Source organism: Euleptes europaea, chromosome 3 (assembly GCF_029931775.1).
Source record: "Euleptes europaea isolate rEulEur1 chromosome 3, rEulEur1.hap1, whole genome shotgun sequence".
Classification (NCBI taxonomy): domain Eukaryota; kingdom Metazoa; phylum Chordata; class Lepidosauria; order Squamata; family Sphaerodactylidae; genus Euleptes; species Euleptes europaea.
Window position 1 is genome coordinate 38,749,600 of NC_079314.1, and position 22,157 is coordinate 38,771,756.

General features: G+C 44.3%; 1 protein-coding gene across 1 annotated transcript in view; it reads right to left on the reverse strand.

The window, feature by feature from the left end:
• SEMA3E (semaphorin 3E) overlaps positions 1 to 22,157 on the reverse strand; it is a 138,616-nt gene that overhangs the window by 32,219 nt on the left and 84,240 nt on the right. The window contains exons 5-7 of the mRNA XM_056845734.1: positions 9,074 to 9,167; positions 2,765 to 2,884; positions 478 to 620 (exon numbers count right to left, since the gene is read on the reverse strand). Of these exons, the coding sequence (XP_056701712.1) occupies positions 478 to 620; positions 2,765 to 2,884; positions 9,074 to 9,167 (357 nt within the window). The remainder of the gene's footprint in view (positions 1 to 477; positions 621 to 2,764; positions 2,885 to 9,073; positions 9,168 to 22,157) is intronic.

A 22,157-nucleotide genomic window follows, 5' to 3' on the forward strand; every position in this document is an offset into this window, starting at 1 on the left:
ACTTTCTTCTGAGGAACTGTGGCTCAGATCTGACAAACATCTCCAAACCAAGCAAAGCTCTTTGGTTTCTTCTGTCAGGATTAGCACTGAGATTTTGTACTTTATTTGTTCCCCTCGACACTGGCTTTGAGTGAAATTTCAAAGCACACACATTTCAGCATTAAGATGTGCAGCAGACCAAACCGTTTCATGGAGCCCTTCATTCAGATGGCTGTTTCCTTTCCAGGCTCCCTTCTCTTAATGCCTTTCATGTTTCTCATCATGTTTTATTTTATGCCCCTCAGTAGGGAATGAGCTTTCCTATCTGAGCTATGCCAGAACCACAAACAGGTGGGTGGTCACCCCCTCCCACACACACCATACTGGCATAAAAGTCAGGCATGGATTTTTGTTTTAGCTTCCGCAGACTCAAAGGATATGAACAAACAGAAGGGAAGCCCACCATCAGCTCTGGGATGACACATGAGAGGTACTTACTGCACAGACTCTTCCTACTCGAGAGTAGATGGCATGGGCTCCTGTCTCCACTTCTATGGCTTTCTCGGTAAAGAAATAGTACACCTTGTTATCCTCCTGGTCTTCATTGTCAGGAATCATATAGGTGCCAACAAATTTAGGTTCTTTAAGACATTAGAAAAAAGGGAGAAGGATCACAATTATTAAAACATTCTAACAGTAGGCAAGGGAATACTTACATGCATGTGCATGATTTGACAACTGAATTTTAACCCCAATCCCCCCCACCAACTGTGGAATGCCTAAGGAAGATGTGATCAACATGCCCAGGATCTTCTTGCAATCCTGAGAACTGCAGTTTTCCTCTCGCTTTTTAAAGTTTGGTTTCTAGCCCATGAGGATACAGCTTGGCACCGCAGCAGTCAACATGACAGACCGAAAAAGAATGGAAGCCCACATGCATTTTGATCTCCGCACTAGTGATGAGTTTGGACGGGGTGACTCATTCTTTTGGGAAATGGTTTTAGAATAAGAACTAGGAAAATGTTCACCATGTTGACTGCATTTGTTATAAAGGAAAGCCTGGTTTGGCTGTACTAGGATATATCTCTACTGAGGTTTACCCCCAGAATAGCTCTGAATTCACAGAATTTGTTAAGGAATAAAGGGGAAAAACCACTCTACAATTGTCACTATATACTGTGCAGTACTTAGCTAAGGTCAAGGTAGTCCCCTGTGCAAGCACCGGGTCATTCCTGACCCATGGGGTGACATCACATCCTGACGTTTACTAGACAGACTATGTTTACAGGGTGGTTTGCCAGAGCCTTCCCCAGTCATCTTCCCTTTACCCCCAGCAAGCTGGGTACTCATTTCACCGATATCGGAAGGATGGAAGGCTGAGTCAACCTTGAGCCGGCTACCTGAAACTGACTCCCGTAGGGATTGAACTCAGGTCATGAGCAGGGCTTTTGACTGCAGTACTGCTGCCCACCCTTTGCCATGGGGCTCTTATCAGCAGTACTGAGAACAAGCAAAAAAGGCAGACTCTGCCCCAAGGACATTACAACCTAAAGTTCCATAGGAAAGAAAGAACACCCAGAGAGATGGCGAGCAAGGAATGGTTGTGAACAATTCTAGATACATAGGCTTGGGTTCATTTTTTAAAAACTGGCATCTGGTGATGAAGACAGGGTGCAGGATTAGGCAAACACCTCATGGAACAGCAGAATTCATAGAAGCATTTGAAAGAAATGCACAGGGGAGCACCATGTCAGTGTTCCGGGGAAGGGTTCTGGCCATAAGGAGCAGCAAGGCGAGATGCTTTACAGCTGCCAGAGGTATTTGCCAACGAGATCTGGCTTAGCTGTCCCCTTCACGGCTGGAGAGCTCTTCCAGAGAGGGTGAGAGGGTGTGCTGAATCCCCTGCCTGTGCAAGCTGATGAGAGGCAGGCATGGCACATGTACATCAATGTACATGGCTCCTATGCTCATTGCCCCTTATGGGCAAAGGATTGTGTCCACAGATGTCTACTAGCTTGAAACGTCTGCAGGGAGGGAGGCACCCACACTGGATACTCAGCCAGGGGAGCGTGTGAATCGGTTCGACTGAATATTCAGGTTGTGTCTGAGGTCCTTCCTCTAAACCTATAGGAAAGACTGGCATATTGGTGTCAATCTAACGCAAAGCTTCTGGGCTGGTCAAAATGCCCCAAAGAAAAGCTTTTACCAGTATGGGCAACCCCCACCCCAGAACCAGGTATATCATGAAGCAAAATGCTTGCTTGGTTGAGGGCTTCCCCAGGGCCACTGTTGAAGAAGAATACTTGGTTTTTATACCTTGCTTTTTTCTAAATTAAGGAGTATCACAGTGGCTTACAATCGCCTCTCTTCCCCTCCCCACAACTGACACCTTGCGAGGTAGGTGGGGCTGAGAGAGCTCTGAGAGAACTGTGACTAGCCCAAGATCACCCAGCACACGTCATGTGGAGTGGGGAAACCAACCCGGTTCACCAGATTAGAGTCCGCCACTCATGTGGAGGAGCAGGGAATCAAACCCGGTTCTCCAGATTAGAGTCCACTGCTCTTAACCACCGCACCACACTGTTCACAATAGGTTGAGGCCCAAGAGAACTTTCCAAGTGAGATGAGCCCGGCCTCAGCTGGGAACGAGGGTGGGCTATACATCCTAACAAACAAACAAATAAATGAGGCTGGCACTTCCTGGCGCTACGACATTGCTATCCAGGTAAACAAACCTTTTTTAAAAAAACAACAGCGACAGAGTGCTTACACAGACCACGTGTACCTTTCAAGAGTCGATCATCATCTGGCTGGGTCCGGATGTGTGCTGTGTGCCCCATTGTGCGGAAGACAGCTGCATCTCTCCCCCAGTAGTCGCTGTAGAGCCCAGCAAACAATTCACCACCTGAGAACCAGATATATTCATGATGAAGATACAGGTATGCCAGGAAGTAGAACAGGTGGGCTTGGTCAGTTTTCTCCTGTCTGGTTAAGCCCCACTTTATACATGCAGCAGAATCTGTGGTGAATCTCTTCCTGAAGTGGACCACCGCATTTCTTGAAACTTCCCATATACTTCCTTAGGTGCAGAAATCAAGCACACCAGGGAGAAAAGTTTAGCTTAGCCTTCTCCCTTGCTTGTTATCTTGCCTCCATGGAACAGCATTTAACATTTATTCCCGCTACCCTCCCCCCCCCACAGCTCAAAGTTTTAAAGGAGAGGAAAAGCAATAGCCACTTATTTTGCTATGCTGGGCCTAACCTAGGTTGCCAACCTTCAGGTACTAGCAGGAGATCTCCTGCTATTACAACTAATCTCCAGCTGATAGAGATCAGTTCACCTGGAGAAAATGGCCGCTTTGGCAATTGGACTCTATGGCACTGAATCCCCTCCCCTCACTTCCCCAAACCCCACCCTCCTCAGGCTCCGCCCCAAAATCCTCCCGCTGGTGGCAAAGAGGAACCTGGTAACCCTAGCCTAACCATTCATTAGTTCTTGTAGGTTATCCGGGCTGTGTGACCGTGGTCTTGGTATTTTCTTTCCTGACGTTTCGCCAGCCGCTGTGGCAGGCATCTTCAGAGGAGTAACACTGAAGGACAGTGTCTCTCTCACTGTCCTTCAGTGTTACTCCTCTGAAGATGCCGGCCACAGCTGCTGGCGAAATGTCAGGAAAGAAAATACCAAGACCACGGTCACACAGCCCGGATAACCTACAAGAACTGATGACCTCTCATCGTGAAAGCCTTCGACAATATTTTTAACCATTCATTGTTGCGGGACTAAACCTTGTTGGGCCCGCCCTCAATCAGATTAATGAATTCGTGGAACCAGCTCTATCCACTCACTTGCAAATAAATTAAAGGCCAATTAAGATTGCAAACTGCTGATGTACCTCTTTTAAGAAAAGGCATTTATCAAAATGCCATGCTTTCCTCTCAAGAGTACAGAGGGACTACAGGATTAAAAGTGTCTTACTTTTTGGCCAGTAGATGGCTCCCATGTACCAGAAAACCAAAGAAGCGACTTTATGCAAAGGTTCCAGGTTAAGCTGTGTGGATATTTTATTGCCCTCCCACACCAAATCTGTTTCTCTTTTTATAAAATTCTAAGAAAAGCCAAACAGAACTGGCCAATGCAACTATCACTGCTTGCCTATTTTGCCAAGGATTTGCAAATTTTACTAGCCGTTGTCATAGAAGTGTGGATTAATTTCAGTTTAAGTAATGTATTTAATAGGCAAGATGCTATAATTCCACACTCTGTAACTCTAGAGGATGATCCCGAATACTTGACAGAAGGCTGGCAACTGTGGCAGACTAAGAGATCTTTACTGGGACCCACCCATGCAGAGTTTTCCCCAAGGTGTCACATGACAGAGAATGGATATTAATTTGAAGCAGAAAAGCATATTAGCAATGAAATAGAAGTAAACAAAGATATGCCAAACAGTAAACAGCTACATATGTTCAAAATTAGTGAGCAAGTGAATGCTGACAATCCTAGATTAGTTTTGTGATGTCTGAAAACAAATAGATCTTCAGGAATAGGCCAGTCACTTTTCGACCACTCTCAATAGTTACTGGTGTCACTTGGAGTTTTCAGATAGCCATGAAAAGATATCTGAGATGGTCAACATCCACATTGCAAAGCCAATATTCCCTGAACACTGGGCATTGTACACAACATATAACACATATGATGCATATTCACATCCCATAATCTCAGCCTGTCAACATAGTGTGGCCAACCTCCAGGTACTAGCTGGAGATCTCCTGCCATTATGACTGATCTCCAGCCGATAGAGATCAGTTCACTCAGAGAAAATGGCTGCTTTGGCAATTGGACTCTACGGCACGGAGGTCCCTCCCCTCCCCAAACCACGCTCTCCCCAGGCTCTTCCCCCAATATCTCCAGGTATTTCCCAACCTGGAGCTAGCAACCCTATGTCCACAGCCTCACAAACAACTCTGACATTAGAGTCAAAGTGGCAGAAAAGGAGGCGATTTGGTAGTCTCACACAAGTCAGATTACACTCCAACACACTTTTCTTCAGGCTACAGTCTTGAGCTTGCACTCAGGAGTAGCCAAAGGAACCACACATATTGCTGAACAAACGTTGTAAAAGTGGCGGGGGTCCCTTTCTAGGCGTCTCCACCCTTCTACTTGCTATACAATATCTTTGAAGGACATTGCAGAACTGAGAAAAGTACAGAAGAGGGTAACCAAAACAGTTAAGGGGTTGGAACACCTTTCGTATAAGAAAAACCTGGATATTCTGGGACTTTTCAGCTCAGAAGAGAGATGAGTAAGAGGGGGACATGATAGAGGCTAATAAAATTATGCATGGGCTAGAGTAGGGATGTGGAATGGCATAGTATCTCATGGGGGTATCTAACGAAGTTGATGGGCAGTAGATTCAGGATAGTCAAAAGGAAATGCTACTTTACTCAATAAGTTATTAAAATGTGGAATTTGCTGTCAGAGGATGTAGTAATTTGCTATCAGAGGATGTAGTAATGGCTACAGCCATAGATAGCTTTAAAAGGGGATAGGTCTAATAGTAAGCTACTAGACATCATGACTAAAGGGAACCTCCACATCCAGAGGCAAGGAACCTCTGAACACCAGTGCTAGGGGGCAACATCAGGGGAAGGCCTTGGCCTGTATGCCTTGTTGTTGGCCCGCCAGGTAACTGAACTAGATGGATCACTGATCTGATGCAGAAGGGCTCTTCTTATGTTCTTAAAAGGAGCATCCTGGACAACCTGCATTTCCCCATGAGCTGGTACTCTCATTATTAGGGTGTAAAACGAGGGGGACTATGGCACCAATGTTACCAGTGCACCAAGTTATTTACAGGATACCAGAGATCTCCTGAGGAAACTGCATTGTATCTTCTCAAAACACATTCTGGCCAGCACGGATCAGTAGACCCAGGCTGGCCGGTCTTTCAGATCCAGCAAGCTGCATACAGCAACTTTCAAAAATGCAAGAGACACAAGGCACACACAACCTTTATAAGCGAAGGCATTTTCTATATTAACATGAAGCATTAAAATTCTACAGCTAGAGTAGAAGCCTTGTAAATTTCCATGCTGGCCCTCTGCCTTCTGAAGTCTGGTTTATATGCTGTTAAGGTTGTATGGAGGACTTCTGTCAGATGTTCATTTATAAACAATAACCAAGGGTTAGATTGTACCAGTTTCACTGCAGTAAGCTAGGCTCAAAATTAAAATCAATTGCACATAAGTTTTCTTCAAGTGAACATACTTGCTTCTTGGGTCTTACTTCCAGAATGCAATTGCTGACTTCGCTGTTATTATTTTTAGGGCCCAGTCTTCCTGAGGTTCACGATGATTCCGTAACCCTGGTTTTGGAAACTGGACAGCCATCACTGATTAATGGATTTAGACGATAGTCCAAGCAACATGGTATTGGCTGGTATAGTGAGCTGGTAACAGAGTTGCTGTATCTCAGCAGGCATTAACCTCTGAAATGTTCTCAGGTGAGCAGCAGCAGCAAGGCCAGCAAGTGATGGATGAAGTACCCCATCAGGCACACAGCAGCAAGCAGGGATCAGCAAGTTTGACCCTGCCAGCCTTCCCTGCAACACCATGGTGGCAAACCCACCACTGAGTGGCCTGGCACATCTTTTCAGGTCCTGTTTGGCCATGCTAATCTTGCTTTCCCCATCTCACCCTTACTGTGGAGTGAATAGGATGGCCAGCTCCAGCTTGGGAAGTACTTGGAGATTTTGGGGGTGGCGCCTGAGGATGGGCACCTCAATGAAGTATAATGCCATACAGTCCACCTTCCAGCGTCATGTAGTGGTTAAGAGAAGTGGTTTGGAGCGGTGGAGTCTGATCTGGAGAACTGGGTTTGATTCCCCACTCCTCCACATGAGCAGTGGAGGCTAATCTGGTGAACTGAATTTGTTTCCCCACTCCTACACACAAAGCCAGCTGGGTGACCTTGGGCAAGTCATGCTCTCTCAGCCTCACCCACCTCACAGGGTGTCTGTTGTGGGGAGGGGAAGGGAAGGTGATTGTAAGCCGGTTTGATGAAGTGGTAGAGAAAGTCGGCATATAAAAACCAACTCTTCTTCTTCCAAAGCAGCCATTTTCTCCAGGGGGACTGATCTCTGTCACCTGGAGATCAGTTGTAATCTCAGGAGATCTCCAGCCACCACCTGGAGTTTGGCAGCCCTAAGAGTGGAAAGGAAGTGATCAGCCCCTCAGGCCCTCTGTGCAGCAGCCTCCGCCAAGGTTGTACATATTTCACAGGTCCTCTGGTGATCCATCCCAAGTGAGGCAACAGGACTGAGCCAGGATTTGCCCAGACAGAGTATTCCCAGTCTGATGCAGGCATTTAAAGGAGAGTCTCACTGGAGTCTGCCCAGAGAGTGGGAAGAGTCCCAGCTGGCACCCAACCCTATTTATCTGTAATATGTATCTGAAGAAGTGAGCTGTGGCTCACGAAAGCTCATACCCTACCAGAAAATATTTTTGTTAGTCTTTAAGGGGCTACTGGACTCTTGCCCTTTTCTATATCTGTAATATGGGTATGCTGGGGACCCTTGGTTGCTCTCTTCCCTATGAGGTATCTTCCTCCTCTTCCAAGGAGTCTTCCTTTGGTGTCAAGGATGGGCTAGTACAGAGCCCAACACATGCTTCTTCTCCCAAGCTACAGATATCCTTGGCAGAAAGAAGGGAAGGATGAGCTGTGAGATGAATTCTTAAGCTATGTTTTCAAACATCAAATCAACTGGTGATCATTTATCCCCCTGAGGAAGTGTGTGTTGGCCGAGGGTAGAGGCAAAGAGGCTTCTATTCTCTTGAGCAATGAGTGAAGTCAGAAGATTTACAGAGGCATTTTTCACTATGCACAGTGAAAATGTAATTAAAAAAAAAACCTGACAGCAAAATACTAGCAATGTTACAATAACAGGAATATTTTGAAATTAAATATAAGATAATGCTACAATGAAAGACTTGGAAAATGAAAACAGTCCCAGCCTGAGAAAATTATTTTTAGTTCAACTGTATGGCTTGGGTATAAAATTGTACTCAAAGTGACATACAAAATCAAAAATACATCAAAGCAACTCTTTCAGATAAAACAGGGTTTTTTAAAAGGCAATGTGAACCTGTCCAAGACTTAGAATTATTGGATGAGCAGGCTTTCTTTCTAAATGAACAGCTGTGTATACTGGGTGTTATACAGATGTGTAGTTTTTAAAAGTATATTATCAAAAGAAAAACAACAACAAACAGAATCCATCCAGGTAATGCTTTGGTGATGAAAAGCCCCCCGTAATTGCTGTATTTTCTTTCAAAGTAACTGTAACAGACTGGAAAGGTCCTGCAAGATAAACTTGTCTCCTCTTGCTTAAGGCAGCATGTTCAATCTATATTTATTTTTTAAAAAGCATTTGAATATTATCGTGCAACTATTCTGAAATTTTAATCATCTGTCCATTCTGCCAGTGCGCACAACAATTCTTTGTCACCCACTGCACCCTTGCTGCTCATAGCCAGATACAATTAATTGATTTTTCATTAAAATATGAAATGTGGGATGTTGGAACATTGGGAAGCTTCATCACTTGCCAATTGGCATAATCACTTGCCACTTGGCATCTGTATATACATATGCATGTATAGATGTATAAGATGCCCCATTTTTTTCTTTTTTTTTTGCTGTCAAGTCACAGCTGACCTATGGCGACCATGTAGGGTTTTCAAGGCAAGAGACGTTCAGAGGTGGTTTGCCACTGCGTGCCTCCACATCATGCCCCTTGCATTTCTTGGAGGTCTCCCATCCAAATTCTTGCCAGGGTCAAGACTGAGAGTGTGTCACTGGCTCAAGGTTACCCAGCACGTTTTCATGGGAATTTGAACCTGGGCTTCCCAGTTCCTGGTCTAACACCTTAACCACTACACCATGTTGGCTCTCAAGAGTCCCAGCACCCCAACCACCACACCACTCTGGCTCCCTGGCATGGCTGACAGATCCTGCTCTCATTTGCACAGGCTTCTAATGACTGATCAAAGAGGAAACTCAGAAAGACCTTGTGATGCCATAAGGCATTACCGAGGAGAGTGGAGATGAAGGAGGAGCTAGAGTCGAAGGGGCACCTGCCCCGGCCTCTCTCCAGCCTGTGAGCTTCCAGATGAAACAGGTGGGCCTGGGGAAAAAAAGATGCACAGAAAGCATTAGAAATGCAATAGAGCCTGTAAGAGAGTATGTCCTCCTTAAATCCTGACAGGGCTGCTTCACACACCAACACAAATCCCATGATATGCTGAATACACTGTGGAGAAGCCTATTTCTCACGGTCTCCCCACGCCGCCACGGCAAATGCAACAGGCAAAAACAACTGGGCGCAACAATAACTAGATGACTTCGCACTTCATTTTGATTGCAAAGGGACAGTGCTCAGCAGTTAAATAGACAACAAAGGTACATCTCCTTTATTCATTTTGGCTACACTTTGAGACAAGAGTTCTTCCACAGAGATGCAGCTTATTGTCCGCTCAGTTTCCTGCAACGAGCCTAATCAAAACCTGCCCAGAATAATCCACTCCCTTATTCTTGTACCCAAATAGTTTTGTCTATTTGTCTTGTACCCAAATAGAAGCTAGCTCGCTTACCTTTTTAGATATGGGATTTTACTGATATATTTTATTTTGTGGACTTTTCTGATATTGTTTTGTTACAAATTTAATAGATGTGTTCTATTTTTGGTCAAATGCCCGTAAAATAAAGATTGATATAGTTTTGTCAGTGACGTTTTCCTTATCTTCTTATGCCCCCTCCCTTCCCCCCTATCAGCCTCACCGTGGAAGCCCCACCTGCCCCACTACTCGTGTGAACCAGGCAAAGAGGGCCTTGTCATCCATGCCATTTTTTCCTACACTGCATCTGGAAAAGACAGTCATGCTAGGAAAAGTTGAGGGCAGCAGGAAAAGAGGAAGACCCAACAAGAGATGGATTGACTCAATAAAGGAAGCCACAGCCCTCAATTTGCAAGATCTGAGCAAGGCTGTCAAAGATAGGACATTTTGGAGGACTTTCATTCATAGGGTCGCCATGAGTCGGAAGCGACTTGACGGCACTTAACACACACACACATGTGAAAAGAAGGAAGCATTTGGGTCATGTGTGGCCACTCTGCTCATGTCCGTCTTGGCATGACTTGATATTTTTAAAAGCTGTGGCGGATGGTTCCTGGCTGCCAAGTAGGCTCAACGGCGGCAGAAGACATGAAAACTATAGATATGCTGCTGTTCAGGCAAGAACCCTTACACTGAACTCCTCTTGGGTACAAAGACTTTGCCCAGTAAACAGCTCTTAGCTAACCAAATGATGGGAAAATATATGATGCAAAGTTGCCCATGAGTGCTAGTCAGCTCATGAATGCTGTTTTTGAAAAAGTATTTTCTGAATATTTTGTATGTATTTATTTCTAAGCTCCATTACTGTACATGGGCAAAGCCAGCTGAAATAGACAAGCGTGCCCAGAGAAGCTTACAGACTAAACTTTGAGGATGGCAACAGGAGGATGTGGGCTGGGGAGCAGGAAGGGCAATATGTGCAAACGCATGTCTCATACTTTGCTTTTGGGGGCGGGGCGTGAGGTTTAAGGGGTTGTGCCAAAAGGCTCCCCGGAAGAAGAGTGGGGAGCATGAAGGAAGAAAGAGCAGGGAGTCCTGGGCAGAAAAGGGCAGAGCCCTTGGAAGGAGTGACAAGATTCCTGACCTCATCCAATTAGGCTCTTTGGCACAATGAACCAGGTGAGGATGAGATTACAGAAAAAGCCTCAGAAGTCGGAATGGCAATCTCCACTCTGATAACAGCAGAACAACACTAGTGGCATATCTTCCCAGCAGCGCTTTCACATCCTGTGCCTGCGGCAGTTTTTGGCACAATTCCATATGGAAACTTAGCTTACAGAAACTGGAGTTTTTGCAATCGTAACTGACTATTTGCTCATGGTGCATTAAAAATAATGGCTTTGATGTCTCTCTGGGCATCAACCATTGAAAAAGAAATCACACAGCAGACCAAAAAAAAAAAAAAAAAAAGGATAATGGTAACATATTCTTTTTCTCTTTAGGGCCGCATGACATTTTAAACCAGCAGCCTTTACTCACAGAAGAGGATCATAAAAATAAATTAAGCTAAAATTAATACCTGGAAATGAAAAACCAATTCTATAGGGAGACACTCAGAATGTTGTCGTCAGTTGGTAGAATTAATATTTGAAACTATTTCTACAGAAAAGAGACAGTAGCTAGCGATCACCTCGTGTTTGCTTTTGCAGAACTGTTTGAACATTTTGCGGTAGACGCTCATGATTTTTTAAAACAACACCTGGTTAAGTTGTATGTACCAGAAACATTGACCATATGACTGTATTCTCTCTTGGCTGGTTGCAACGTTCATGGTCCCTCGACACATGGTGCTCAGGTTGGAGGCAGTCTTTCCTCCGTGCCTCCTGGAACACCAGCCCCGCCTCTAATGACAGGGGGCACCATGTACTCACCGATTCAACATGTATATGCTTTGTATGCACTGCTAAAATTCTAGATTAAATGCAGAATTTCAACTGCACATGCCAATCCTACACACACCAAATTATATGTCAGTGATGCTCGGACACTCACTGGTGTCAGCAATGGGACTGCCACATAGGCCTTGGACCATCCTATCTGCAGGACAGCTTCTCTCCCTATACTTTACCATAAGAGCATTGCTCATTCGAGTAGGGTGGAATAAAACTATACTAATATAATTAACTACTAATAAAATTAAGAGTCCACTAGCTCTTGCCATTATGATCTTAGATACTGCTGGGCCTCATCCATAACCACAGCCAGGTTCCACCTTTGCTGTGACTGATCCTATTTTAGTGCCACCCTTAATCTGCTAGATTCCTCCAGGTTCCACCTGTGACTGGTGAAGTTTCCTCCCGAAGGCTCACATAAGACCTGTATTCCTGAAACAAAACTTTTCAATCCAAGACTTATGGCTACTATGTACCAGTCAGAAGGCAAAAGATGCAGCAATAGAAACCAAGTTCTTGTTACTGGGATTTGTAAAACATAGACATGTTGGGGGGAAAACCCCTAATAGATCAAGGAGGAGGAGGAGGAAGAAGAAGAGTTGGTTTTTATATGCCGACTTTCTCTACCACTTAAGGGAGACTCAAACTGGCTTACAATCACTTTCCCTTCCCCTCCCCACAACAGATACCCTGTGAGGTAGGTAGGGCTGAGAGAGCTCTAACAGAGCTGTAACTTGTCCAAGGTCACCCAGCTGGCTTCATGTGGAGGAGTGGGGAAACAAATCTAGTTCACCAGATTAGCCTCTGCCATTCATATGGAGGAGTGGGAAATCAAACCCGGTTCTCCAGATCAGAGTCCACCACTCCAAACCACCACTCTTAACCACTACACCACGCAGGAAGGCAACTAAATCAGAATAATTTTCCCAAGAGCATGAACGTTTTATAAGTAATTAACATTTTAATTTAATGACTACATAAAAAAGAAGATGGCACACACAGGGACTGACCTTTTTTTAAGATAGGAATTAAAATACCTGAAGAGCCACTTGATAAAAATCATAAATTAATTTGGGATACTTCAGGGCTCATTCTTGAATATTATTACCTACTACCAAATTTATTCCGGTTGTTTAGCACATGATAGCACAAGCAGTTTATGAAGAATGAAGCAGGTACAACAACAAGACATTTATTTATTCTGTCACACAGCAAGTGTAACCATTAAGGGAGCATGAAGGATCACTTGAATATGCAAAGTTAAGAGACCAGTGTAGTCTATTGGTAGCATCTGTCAAGCAAAGTTAAGTGCTTATTGTTGGCTTTAACAGATTATAATTAACCAGAAGTTGCAAGTTTCATGTTAATAAAAATTGTGAAAATGTCAAAGCAATAAGTATGAATAGTAAAAAGATAGTTGTAGAAGCTGTGACAGACAAATATGAAAGTTCAACTTCCCCATCTGTAGGTCTGATAATGGGAAGCAGAAAGCACTGTATTTGAGGGTAAAGTACATTACAGATACTAAAGACATGAGCAATCAGTGTCAGGGGAATACACATGTGCAGACTAAGACATTGCAGGATACTCTGCTATCCTTGTGCAATAGCAACAATGTGAAACTGGACTGTCTTGTACACACAGGGAAATGAATGACTGCTGTAGTACAATGATTGCGCAATATCCAATGATGTATGGATCCCTCCTGGCTTAGGGAAGTTGCACTCTAGCTATGTCCCTGAATTTTCCATTTTTAACAATCATATCAATGCTTGACCCTGACTCTTCAATATTCTTGTTAGCAATATTTCCAAGGCAATGATTCTAAAGGTGAATTTGGCATGCGCAGCAGCAGCTTTACCACTGAGCCACAGGAAATTGAGGGAAACTGGTGTAAGACTGGGAGATTTGCTGTTTTTTATCAACAAGGGTGGGGGGAAGGAACACACAGTAGTTGGGAGAAAATGGGGGAGGGGGAGTTGCCTCGTGGAGGGAACTCCCTGGAGGGAAGCTAGGGAGCTGGGGAGAAAATCATGGGGGAGGGGCACACAATAAGAAGAAGAAAGAGTAGGTGGGGGGGGATCCTTGGCTTACAGTTTGGCCACACAAGCATCCATTCATAAGCTTCTAAGGTTCCAAAGAACATGCGCATCACAATTGTTGGCTCACCTCGAAGGGGGGACAGAGGTATTTCACTTTTGTTAGGAAGCATGTTTTCGTTTGCAGGAGAGAATGAAGTGTTTGTGGGGGGCAATAAAGATTTAAGAAGCTGACGCTGGGAAGCGGCAAGGCAGGGAAGGAACAGCAACTGATGGTCAGCTTAGTAAGAAGATGTCCAAGGAAGATATGCTGACTGTGTGCTTTGCTGTCCTTTTGCTGGTCGTTACCACTTAGAAGAAGAAGAGTTGGTTTTTATATGCTGACTTTCTCTATCACTTAAGGGAGACTCAAACCAGCTTACAATCGCCTTCCCTTCCCCTCCCCACAACAGACACCCTGTGAGGTGGGTGGGGCTGAGAGAGCTCAGTAGAACTGTAACTTGCCCAAGGTCACCCAGCTGGCTTTGTGTGTAGGAGTGGGGAATCAAACCCGGTTCTCCAGATCAGAGTCCACCGCTCCAAACCACCACTCTTAACAACTACACCACACTGGCTACTTAAATATTGTAGCTGGCCAATGGTGAGAAGACTCCTGTTATGCTGAAGCTTTGGCAAAAGAGTATATTACCCTCTTGGCAGCAGAAAAGGTAGAATACCACAGACATGCTGGGGTTTCAGGGTAGCTTTGATTATCTAGTGCACTATCTGTGGTTTCATGAACAGATTGTTGTTTAGATTAACTGTGGTTAACCATGATATCAGAATGTAGCCAAAGTGTGCAATCCAATTCCAGTTTTGTCATTCATTTGAACCAGCAACAGATTTCAATCTCGGGGCAGCTCTACTGCACAAGACAAATTGAAAGCAGAAGAGTGGAAGAACCCTGAGAGCAACACAGGAAACCTTCCACAAGGGTTGTGTGCCCCACAGTTGCAAGGCCACACATATCGACCAGAACAAAAGTCCTACTGAAATTTATTTCTGAGTAAACAGATGCAGGATTGTGCTGTTACAGTACTTATATATGCTCCCAAATCACCCCTGGATCTACTGGGTGCCGTTGTTTTGAAGTATGTCCTATATGTGGAGCCAAAACTATGTTTTATTTGTTCAGAAATTTTGTTTCCCCTTCCCCATCTTTGAGGCTTAGACACTTCCAAGGAAACTTGGCTGTAAGGATGCAGTCATTCTTGAGAGCTGACTCCTGAACTCAGGAGGACATCTGAGTAAACAAGGTCAGGAATGGGCAGTAAAAACGTGATTTTGAATGTAGGCAAATCCTAGGGAGCCAAGCCTAGTTGAAAGAATGGCATCTAGGTGCGACTCCTGAAAGTCAGTTTCTGACATGGTTCATAATCCTGACTTCTCTTGTGGCTTCTCTGTAACATAACCAACCCAAATACCATCAACTGAGAGCTCTTATTGTATAAATATTTATTTTTTGTTATTCTAAGCTATCTTTTCTGACATATCCTTTTGCAATCCAAACAACTGCATCCCTGTGCAATTATTTTGCCTGGATCCGTTTCCTCATGACCTCATCTCCACACTCCAGTGGTACAGGAGCAGGGGAACATCTGGTTTCAGTGAGCCAACAGGAGTTAGCCCTTCCACAGATGTGTGACAAATTTGGATTTACCCAGAAGGAGACCGCACGTGAGTGTCTAGTCAAGAGTCCAGCCAGCTAGGGAGCTACCAATTAAAACGGTGGACTGTGTATCAAGTAATTCCAGTCACCTAATCCAAAATGCAAGACCAACAGCTCCTATGGATGTATTTAATGGTTGCACTCCTCTCTGTCCATACCTTTTCCAGCTCCATTTAGCACAACATTTCCCATCTCAAGTGATGCTGCATGAAAGTAGAATGTGCACCCCAAAACCATGTGCCCCAGAGAATAAGTATGCTACGAGAACAACTGTTAGTTTATAAACTTCAGTTTTGTGTGGATTATTACTGATGTTTGTTTGTATTGCTGAATATTTTTATTTGTTCAAAGCCTGAAAAAAAACTAAGGAGCAATTTGATGGACAATCTGGCAAGAGGTAATTTTAAAGAAATAAATAATCAGTACTGATGGTGCCTACTGAATGGAGGGAGGAAAGCACATCTCTGTGACAGGAATGACCAAGAGATCCAATTACACCCAGTGGAAGGAAAGAAGACAGAAGCAGGTAAACACACAGAGGGCGCCAAGCAGTCTCTTGGTAGGGGCTAACAGTAGTCTGATTATTTAATATGCAATAGGAGATAATGCCCATCCAACAAATACCATACACAGAGCACAACATGTGACCTGAGGCCTACAACTATACATCCATGTATACGTGCAACCTATGTGCACAATTCATCCAGACCTTCCCCCCCAGTAAACGTTTCATTGTACAATTGTAAGCACATAGGCCCCAAGTCCCATTTGGCAAGGAGTGAGGAAGAGAAAAGAGAGAACATGAGCCTGAGCTCTGTTCCCACTCCCCCTACATGCTTACGGGGAGCATGAACAATGGCATATAAATCCCTTAATAATCTGAGTATGTTTTAAATAGGAAGATGTAGCTGATCCTTGGCATTGCACCCAAGACTGCATCATTCCAAACCAGCACTGTAACCACTGATGGAAAAAGGAGGCATTAGAAAAAAAAAAACTTGGGAAGACTGTGGCTTGTCTTTTAAAAAAGATTTTTTTTCTCTCCTTCGTGTTCTCTTTTACAACTAATGGGATGCGAATAGGGTTGCCATGTTCCTTTTGGGAGTGAGAGACCTCCCCCCATGGACCCTTCCTACTGCTGCTTGGCTGGGGGTCAGGATGAAAAGGGGGGGAAATGGGGGGAGTGGTCGCTGGCATCCTGATGTGCTGATGTCATAGTTTTGGAAGAATGCCAGAGCGTTGCCAGCAACATCATCACAACTCTGGCAAATCTGCCCCCAATGGTGAGTCTCCAACCAGCTGCGTGCTTAGCTTTTACATTTGGGAGTATCCTACGGGAACCAGTTAACTGAATGCAGGATATATTACATTGTGAGACTGTAAGTATGAGGATTTTGTATATTTATTGCATTTATTACATTTATTATATTTATATATTACAATGTTAGATTTTATATCAGCACTTTATATTGATATTGATATAGGAATGAATTGGGGCTGAAGAAATTTTCTTGGAACGGCCGTCCCCCAACTATTGCCTTTCTCCACAAATTGGATTATTAAGAAGTACCTTTTGGACTTTTTAAATATATTTTCTTCAACTACTACTACAACAGAACAACAATTTCTTTGCACAAAGACTGCATTAGAAAATAACATTGTATATTTGTGTACATAGTTGTCTGTATATTCTACATGTTTCACTGCTCTTGGGTTGAATATATGTTTAAACACGTTACATGTGTGTTCGCTTTGTACAGTTATCTCTGTGCTGATTTTCAAACCATATGGTAATAGCACAGGAGTGCTTTCTTTTTTGTGGTTTGCTTAACCTCCAGGTACTAGCTGGAGATCTTCTGCTTTTACAACTGATCTCCAGCCTACAGAGATCAGTTCCTCGATGGAATTGAAGTCCCTCTCCTCCCCAAACCTCTTCCTCCTCAGACTCCGCTCCCCAAATCTTCCGCTGGTGGCCAAGAGGGACCTGGGAACCTTAGATGTGGAGCATACTGCTTGACAAAGCCATGGTTTCCCTGTCCTCCTACTCCTGTCGCTTGTATCTCGAAGTATTCTTCCTCCTCCTTTAAAGCAATGGTTTGTTTGTTTTTTACTTTTTTCCATAGCACTTTGCTACAAAAGTATTAAGACAAGTCTTTCTTAGAAAGGTCAAGTACCTGATCTTTAAAGAAATGATTCTGCATAACTGAACTTGATTTAGAAATACACATTAGCTTTAATGGTGATGATTTAACTGATGTGAGAGGCAGGAATTCAGCAAATGTGGTCAATTTTATTACTGCCAATTATACTGCTGGGATGTTTAACACTCGTTTCAAACACTGTTACCAACTATTAGTAAATGCTGAATGCGGGCAAATGAAAACAATTAAACACAGTGCTCCATTGTTTTTAAAATGGGTGTCAAACTCTCAAAGATGGTCTTGCACACAGTGTTTAGGAAAGCAAAAGGGGTGCAAAGTCCAGAGAACAAAAGATCGTGCCACCGTCAATTTATTAGCTTTTAAGGTGCCAGAGGACTCTCTGAAAAAACTTGGTAGACTCATGCAGTCATTTTACCTACCACAGGGTGAAACAGAGTTTTCAAGACCTCATGGCTGAACAATAGAACTAATCCAATGTAACAGATGTCTTCTTAATATTACAATATTCATTTATCCATATTTACTTTTCTTGTCAGATGTGGAGAGGGGCGAGCTGCAGCTTAATTTTGCTTATGGGGACCATTAATAAAGGGCTTTTCAACTCATCAGTTTTAAGTTATATATCTCTTTCTGTCTCTGTCTCCAAGGGCTCTCTCATTCCACGTTTAAGCCCTGTGACAGCTGTATCTGTTCATTTCATTGTTCCCCTGTGAAAGCTGGAGAATTTTGCATGTAGGCTCAGAGCACTGAAACAATTAAGGAAATCCGTTTGCATGCTATATTCAAGGGTGGAGAGCAGAAACAGCACGTTCTGCAGCAGCATCTGAGACCCAATAGCACAGTGGAATTTAAAAGTAAGAATAGATACTCCTGCACAAATACCTTCACCAACAGCGACGATCTTTGGCTCATCCTAACAATAATGACAAGCTCCTCCTCATAAAATAAAACGTGGCCAGGGCATTAATATATTCTTTGACAAATATACTATGTTGACTGCATCTTCCATAATTACTCAGCTAGATCTTCCTCCTAAAATATAACTGACCAATTTGTTGTTCTTGGAAAGCCACAGATGACTGTACACTGATACATTTCAAGATAGTACACACAAACTTCTGGCCTCCAAAATCAGCCAAGTACTGACATATGCTAGTTAACTAACTTGTTCTGTGATGGCCCCTAGACTGACTTGGGGCCACACTTGTGGCCACAGGGGCTGGGGAGTGAGAGAAGGGGAAGGATTCCCTTTCTGGCTGCATGGCGGCAGCTGGGAGCCATGGCGCTTGGCCCCTGCAGTGGCACGGACAGCCAGTTGGGCCTGCTGGGAGGGGCTAGGCTTCTAGGATGACCTGGAAGCCATAGTTTTCACTCTGGTCCACCACTCCTGTTCTTAATGAGTTGCAGCCGGGGCTGGCATCATCATTTTGCTCCAACTTTGCCACAATGAAGATTGTGGAAAGGAAGTGGAGGGGTGTAGCAAGAGACCGTAGGATGATGTTGGCAATGATCTTCTCAGCGAGCTGCAAGCAGCAGCTTGGGTGGGCTTGGTGGCAGTGGTGAAGAGCTGAAACCATTCTCAGTGGTAGCAGGAGAAATGGTGGCAGCAGCAGGATGAACAGCAGCAGCAAAACAAGGGCAAAGCTGAACAGCAGTGGCAGCTAGGCACTCTAAACCCTCATGGGCTATCTTTTGCTCTCCCACTTCTACCCCATATTGTGTTGAATCACTCCCCCAGTGGTAGCACTTCAGGTTAAGCCCGCCTCACCCTCCCACTAGGGTTGCCAGGTCCCTCTTAGCCACTGGCGGGAGATTTTGGGGGCAGAATCTGAGGAGGACGAGGTTTGGGGAGGGGAGGGACTTCAATGCCATACAGTCCAATTGCCAAAGCGGCCATTTTCTCCAGGTGAACTGATCTCTGTCGGCTGGAGATCAGTTGTAATAGCAGGAGATCTCCAGCTAGTACCTGGAGCTTGGCAACCCTACCCCCCACTAAGTATGCTTCCACCCTTGCCTGAGGTCAATGTGCTGCTGTGCTACCATTCTATGGCTCCAGTAGCCCAGAGGATGAGGCCCCCCGGAAGTGGGTTCAAGCCAAGAGGAAGCACACCCAGTCTCTCAAGGCCTGGAAAGTGTTGCAAGGAAGGAAGACATCTGACAGCGACAGGACTTCGGATGAGTCATCCTCAGATGAGGAATCTGCCCACATGGCAGGGGAATACTGGATGTCTGCTGCCCATGTTCTAGGTCTGCTGGCATGGGCAGTCTAGAGAAGGGTGGGAGGTGGAACTGGCCCAGAGGCCATCTGGGATGCTGGGCACCCTAAACTCCCCTCCTTACCCCCATCTGCTTATGGTGACCATGAAGACTGTCCCAGGCATCCACCTCACCAGCAAGGTGTATGAGCATATCCTCAATGGATGCCACATGGATATATTTTCTCTCCTCAAGCTGGAAGCCCAAGTTGGCAAATGCAGGCCATGGCCTGACAAAAAAGGGGATGAAGGGGATACACAGTCTTTATGAGGGTTGTTCAGTCTGCTTATCCAGACTGGGGTTGGCATCTGCCCAACCACTTGAGTGATGTTCTAAGGGCTCTGGCTTTGGCAGGTGACACAGCTGCCATTGATTATGATGAGGCATTCTGTAAGAGGGCGTCTCATAGCCAAGCAGCTAAGTGGGACCTGATTAATGATAAATTATGGCTACAAATGGTTGGGCCCCACATCAAGGGTGGGCCTGAGGAGGTCAGGACATCTAAAGGGGCGGTTAGGCAGGAGTTTGCCCAGAAAGTGTGCTAGGAGTATAATTAGGGCAAATGCCACTGTGCTTGCTGTAAATTTGAGCACAATTGTGAAAGCTATTTCGGCCCCCACCCTAGGCCCTCCTGCCCTTGCACCAACTGCAACTCCCAGCCCTTTCAGGGCAGTCAACCCTTCACCGTAGCAAGTGGCAAAAAGGATGAGTGGAGTGGATATCTCCCCTGCTGCCACCTCTAGCCCCTCCAAGTAATTCCTATGGCTCCAGTGGTACGAGCCTTGGCCTTCGGGCACTTGACTCATTGCTAAAATGTTATTCTAACTGAGCTGCCATCTGTTTATCCAGAATGGGCTCCTTCTCACTGTTCATTCTACCCTTGCCACTTTGTCACAGACCATTATTGTGAAGAAGAAGAGCTGGTTTTTATATTCCGACTTTCTCTACTGCTTAAGGAAGAATCAAACCAGCTTACAATCACCTTCCCTTCCCCTCCCGATCACAGACACCCACCCTGTGAGGTAGCTGAGGCTGAGAGTGTGACTTGCCCAAGGTCACCCAGCAGGCTTCATGTGTAGGAGTGGGGAAACCAACCCAGTTCACCAGATTAGAGTCGGCCGCTTGTGTGGAGGAATGGGGAATCAAACCCAGTTCTCCAGATCAGAGTCCACCACTCCAAACCACCGCTCTTAACCACTACACCACATATAAGCATACAAAACACAATAAGGAAGGTGGACCAATAATAGTTAGCAGTGAACACCAAGCAAAACAAAAAATATGGACAACAAAATATATGGACCACATCCACAAGATTAGATACAGAATTGCCCCAGATATCTCTCCTGGGCATCAACAGAGATGGAATGGGGTATAGCTGCAGATCAGAATTATACTCAAATAAATGGATGGGAATAAACTGGTTTAACTTGTTATAAGGATGTTTAGGATACACATGTTCAGGATACACATGTTTAGGATACACATCTCTCTTGATAACGCATGGTAACAGGATATTGGTGTCATTCTTATAATAACAGCTCTGACTACAGCCCAAGTACACTTGCCTAACAGCCCATTTGATGAAAAATATGTGATGTGTATACAGTATTTTTACACCAACGTAAATATCTCTCATGAATTCTGCTCCTAGTGATTACGTGGAGATGTTCAATATCCTAGGAAACAGCAGATCCTATTAAATCTGTTTGAATTCCTCCCTGGGAAATCATTCAGTAATACTTTTTTTTCCTGTATGGAATTATGCCACAGTTTATATTTAAACACACATTGATTGATTGTTTATAATAAAATACAAACCATTTTGACAAACATTACAACATGTTTGGCAAGCGTTTGCAATTGGAAAGGAGGGTCCTCAGATCTGCATATATTTCCTCAGCTTTCTTCCTGTGACTGGAAATAAATTGCTGTTTATACCCATAAGACACTTGGTTCTCTCTACTGTGAGTTTAAGGTTCATGCAACAAACAGATGTAAAATTAAATTTACTTCTCCTTTCTGTACATGATATCCTCCTCCAGTTTATCACTGGGGAAGAATGACAGTAGCTAGATGTCCCAGGTAATCAGTAATCTAGCAAGAGGCATGAGGAAATCACCTTCTGCTGCAAGCTTGTAATGATAATTTGGAAGAGACTTACCAGGTCTGTCAATCTTCACAGTTCATTTTTTCCATGCAGACTAAGTTTGGCTATCTTGTAACCAAATATTTCTTACTAATACTACCCCTATCCTTAAAGACTTTGGAATAAAGGCTATTTAGGCTATCCAAACTGATTAGTCATTAGGTCATTGGATAAAACCTGAAACAGAGGTTTCTCAAGGGCAGTTAAAGGCTCAGTAACTGAGGAAGAAGTTGAACCCAGGCAAGTAACAGCTTATCCACTGTACCAAACTTGCTCTCGGCAGTACAAATCCAC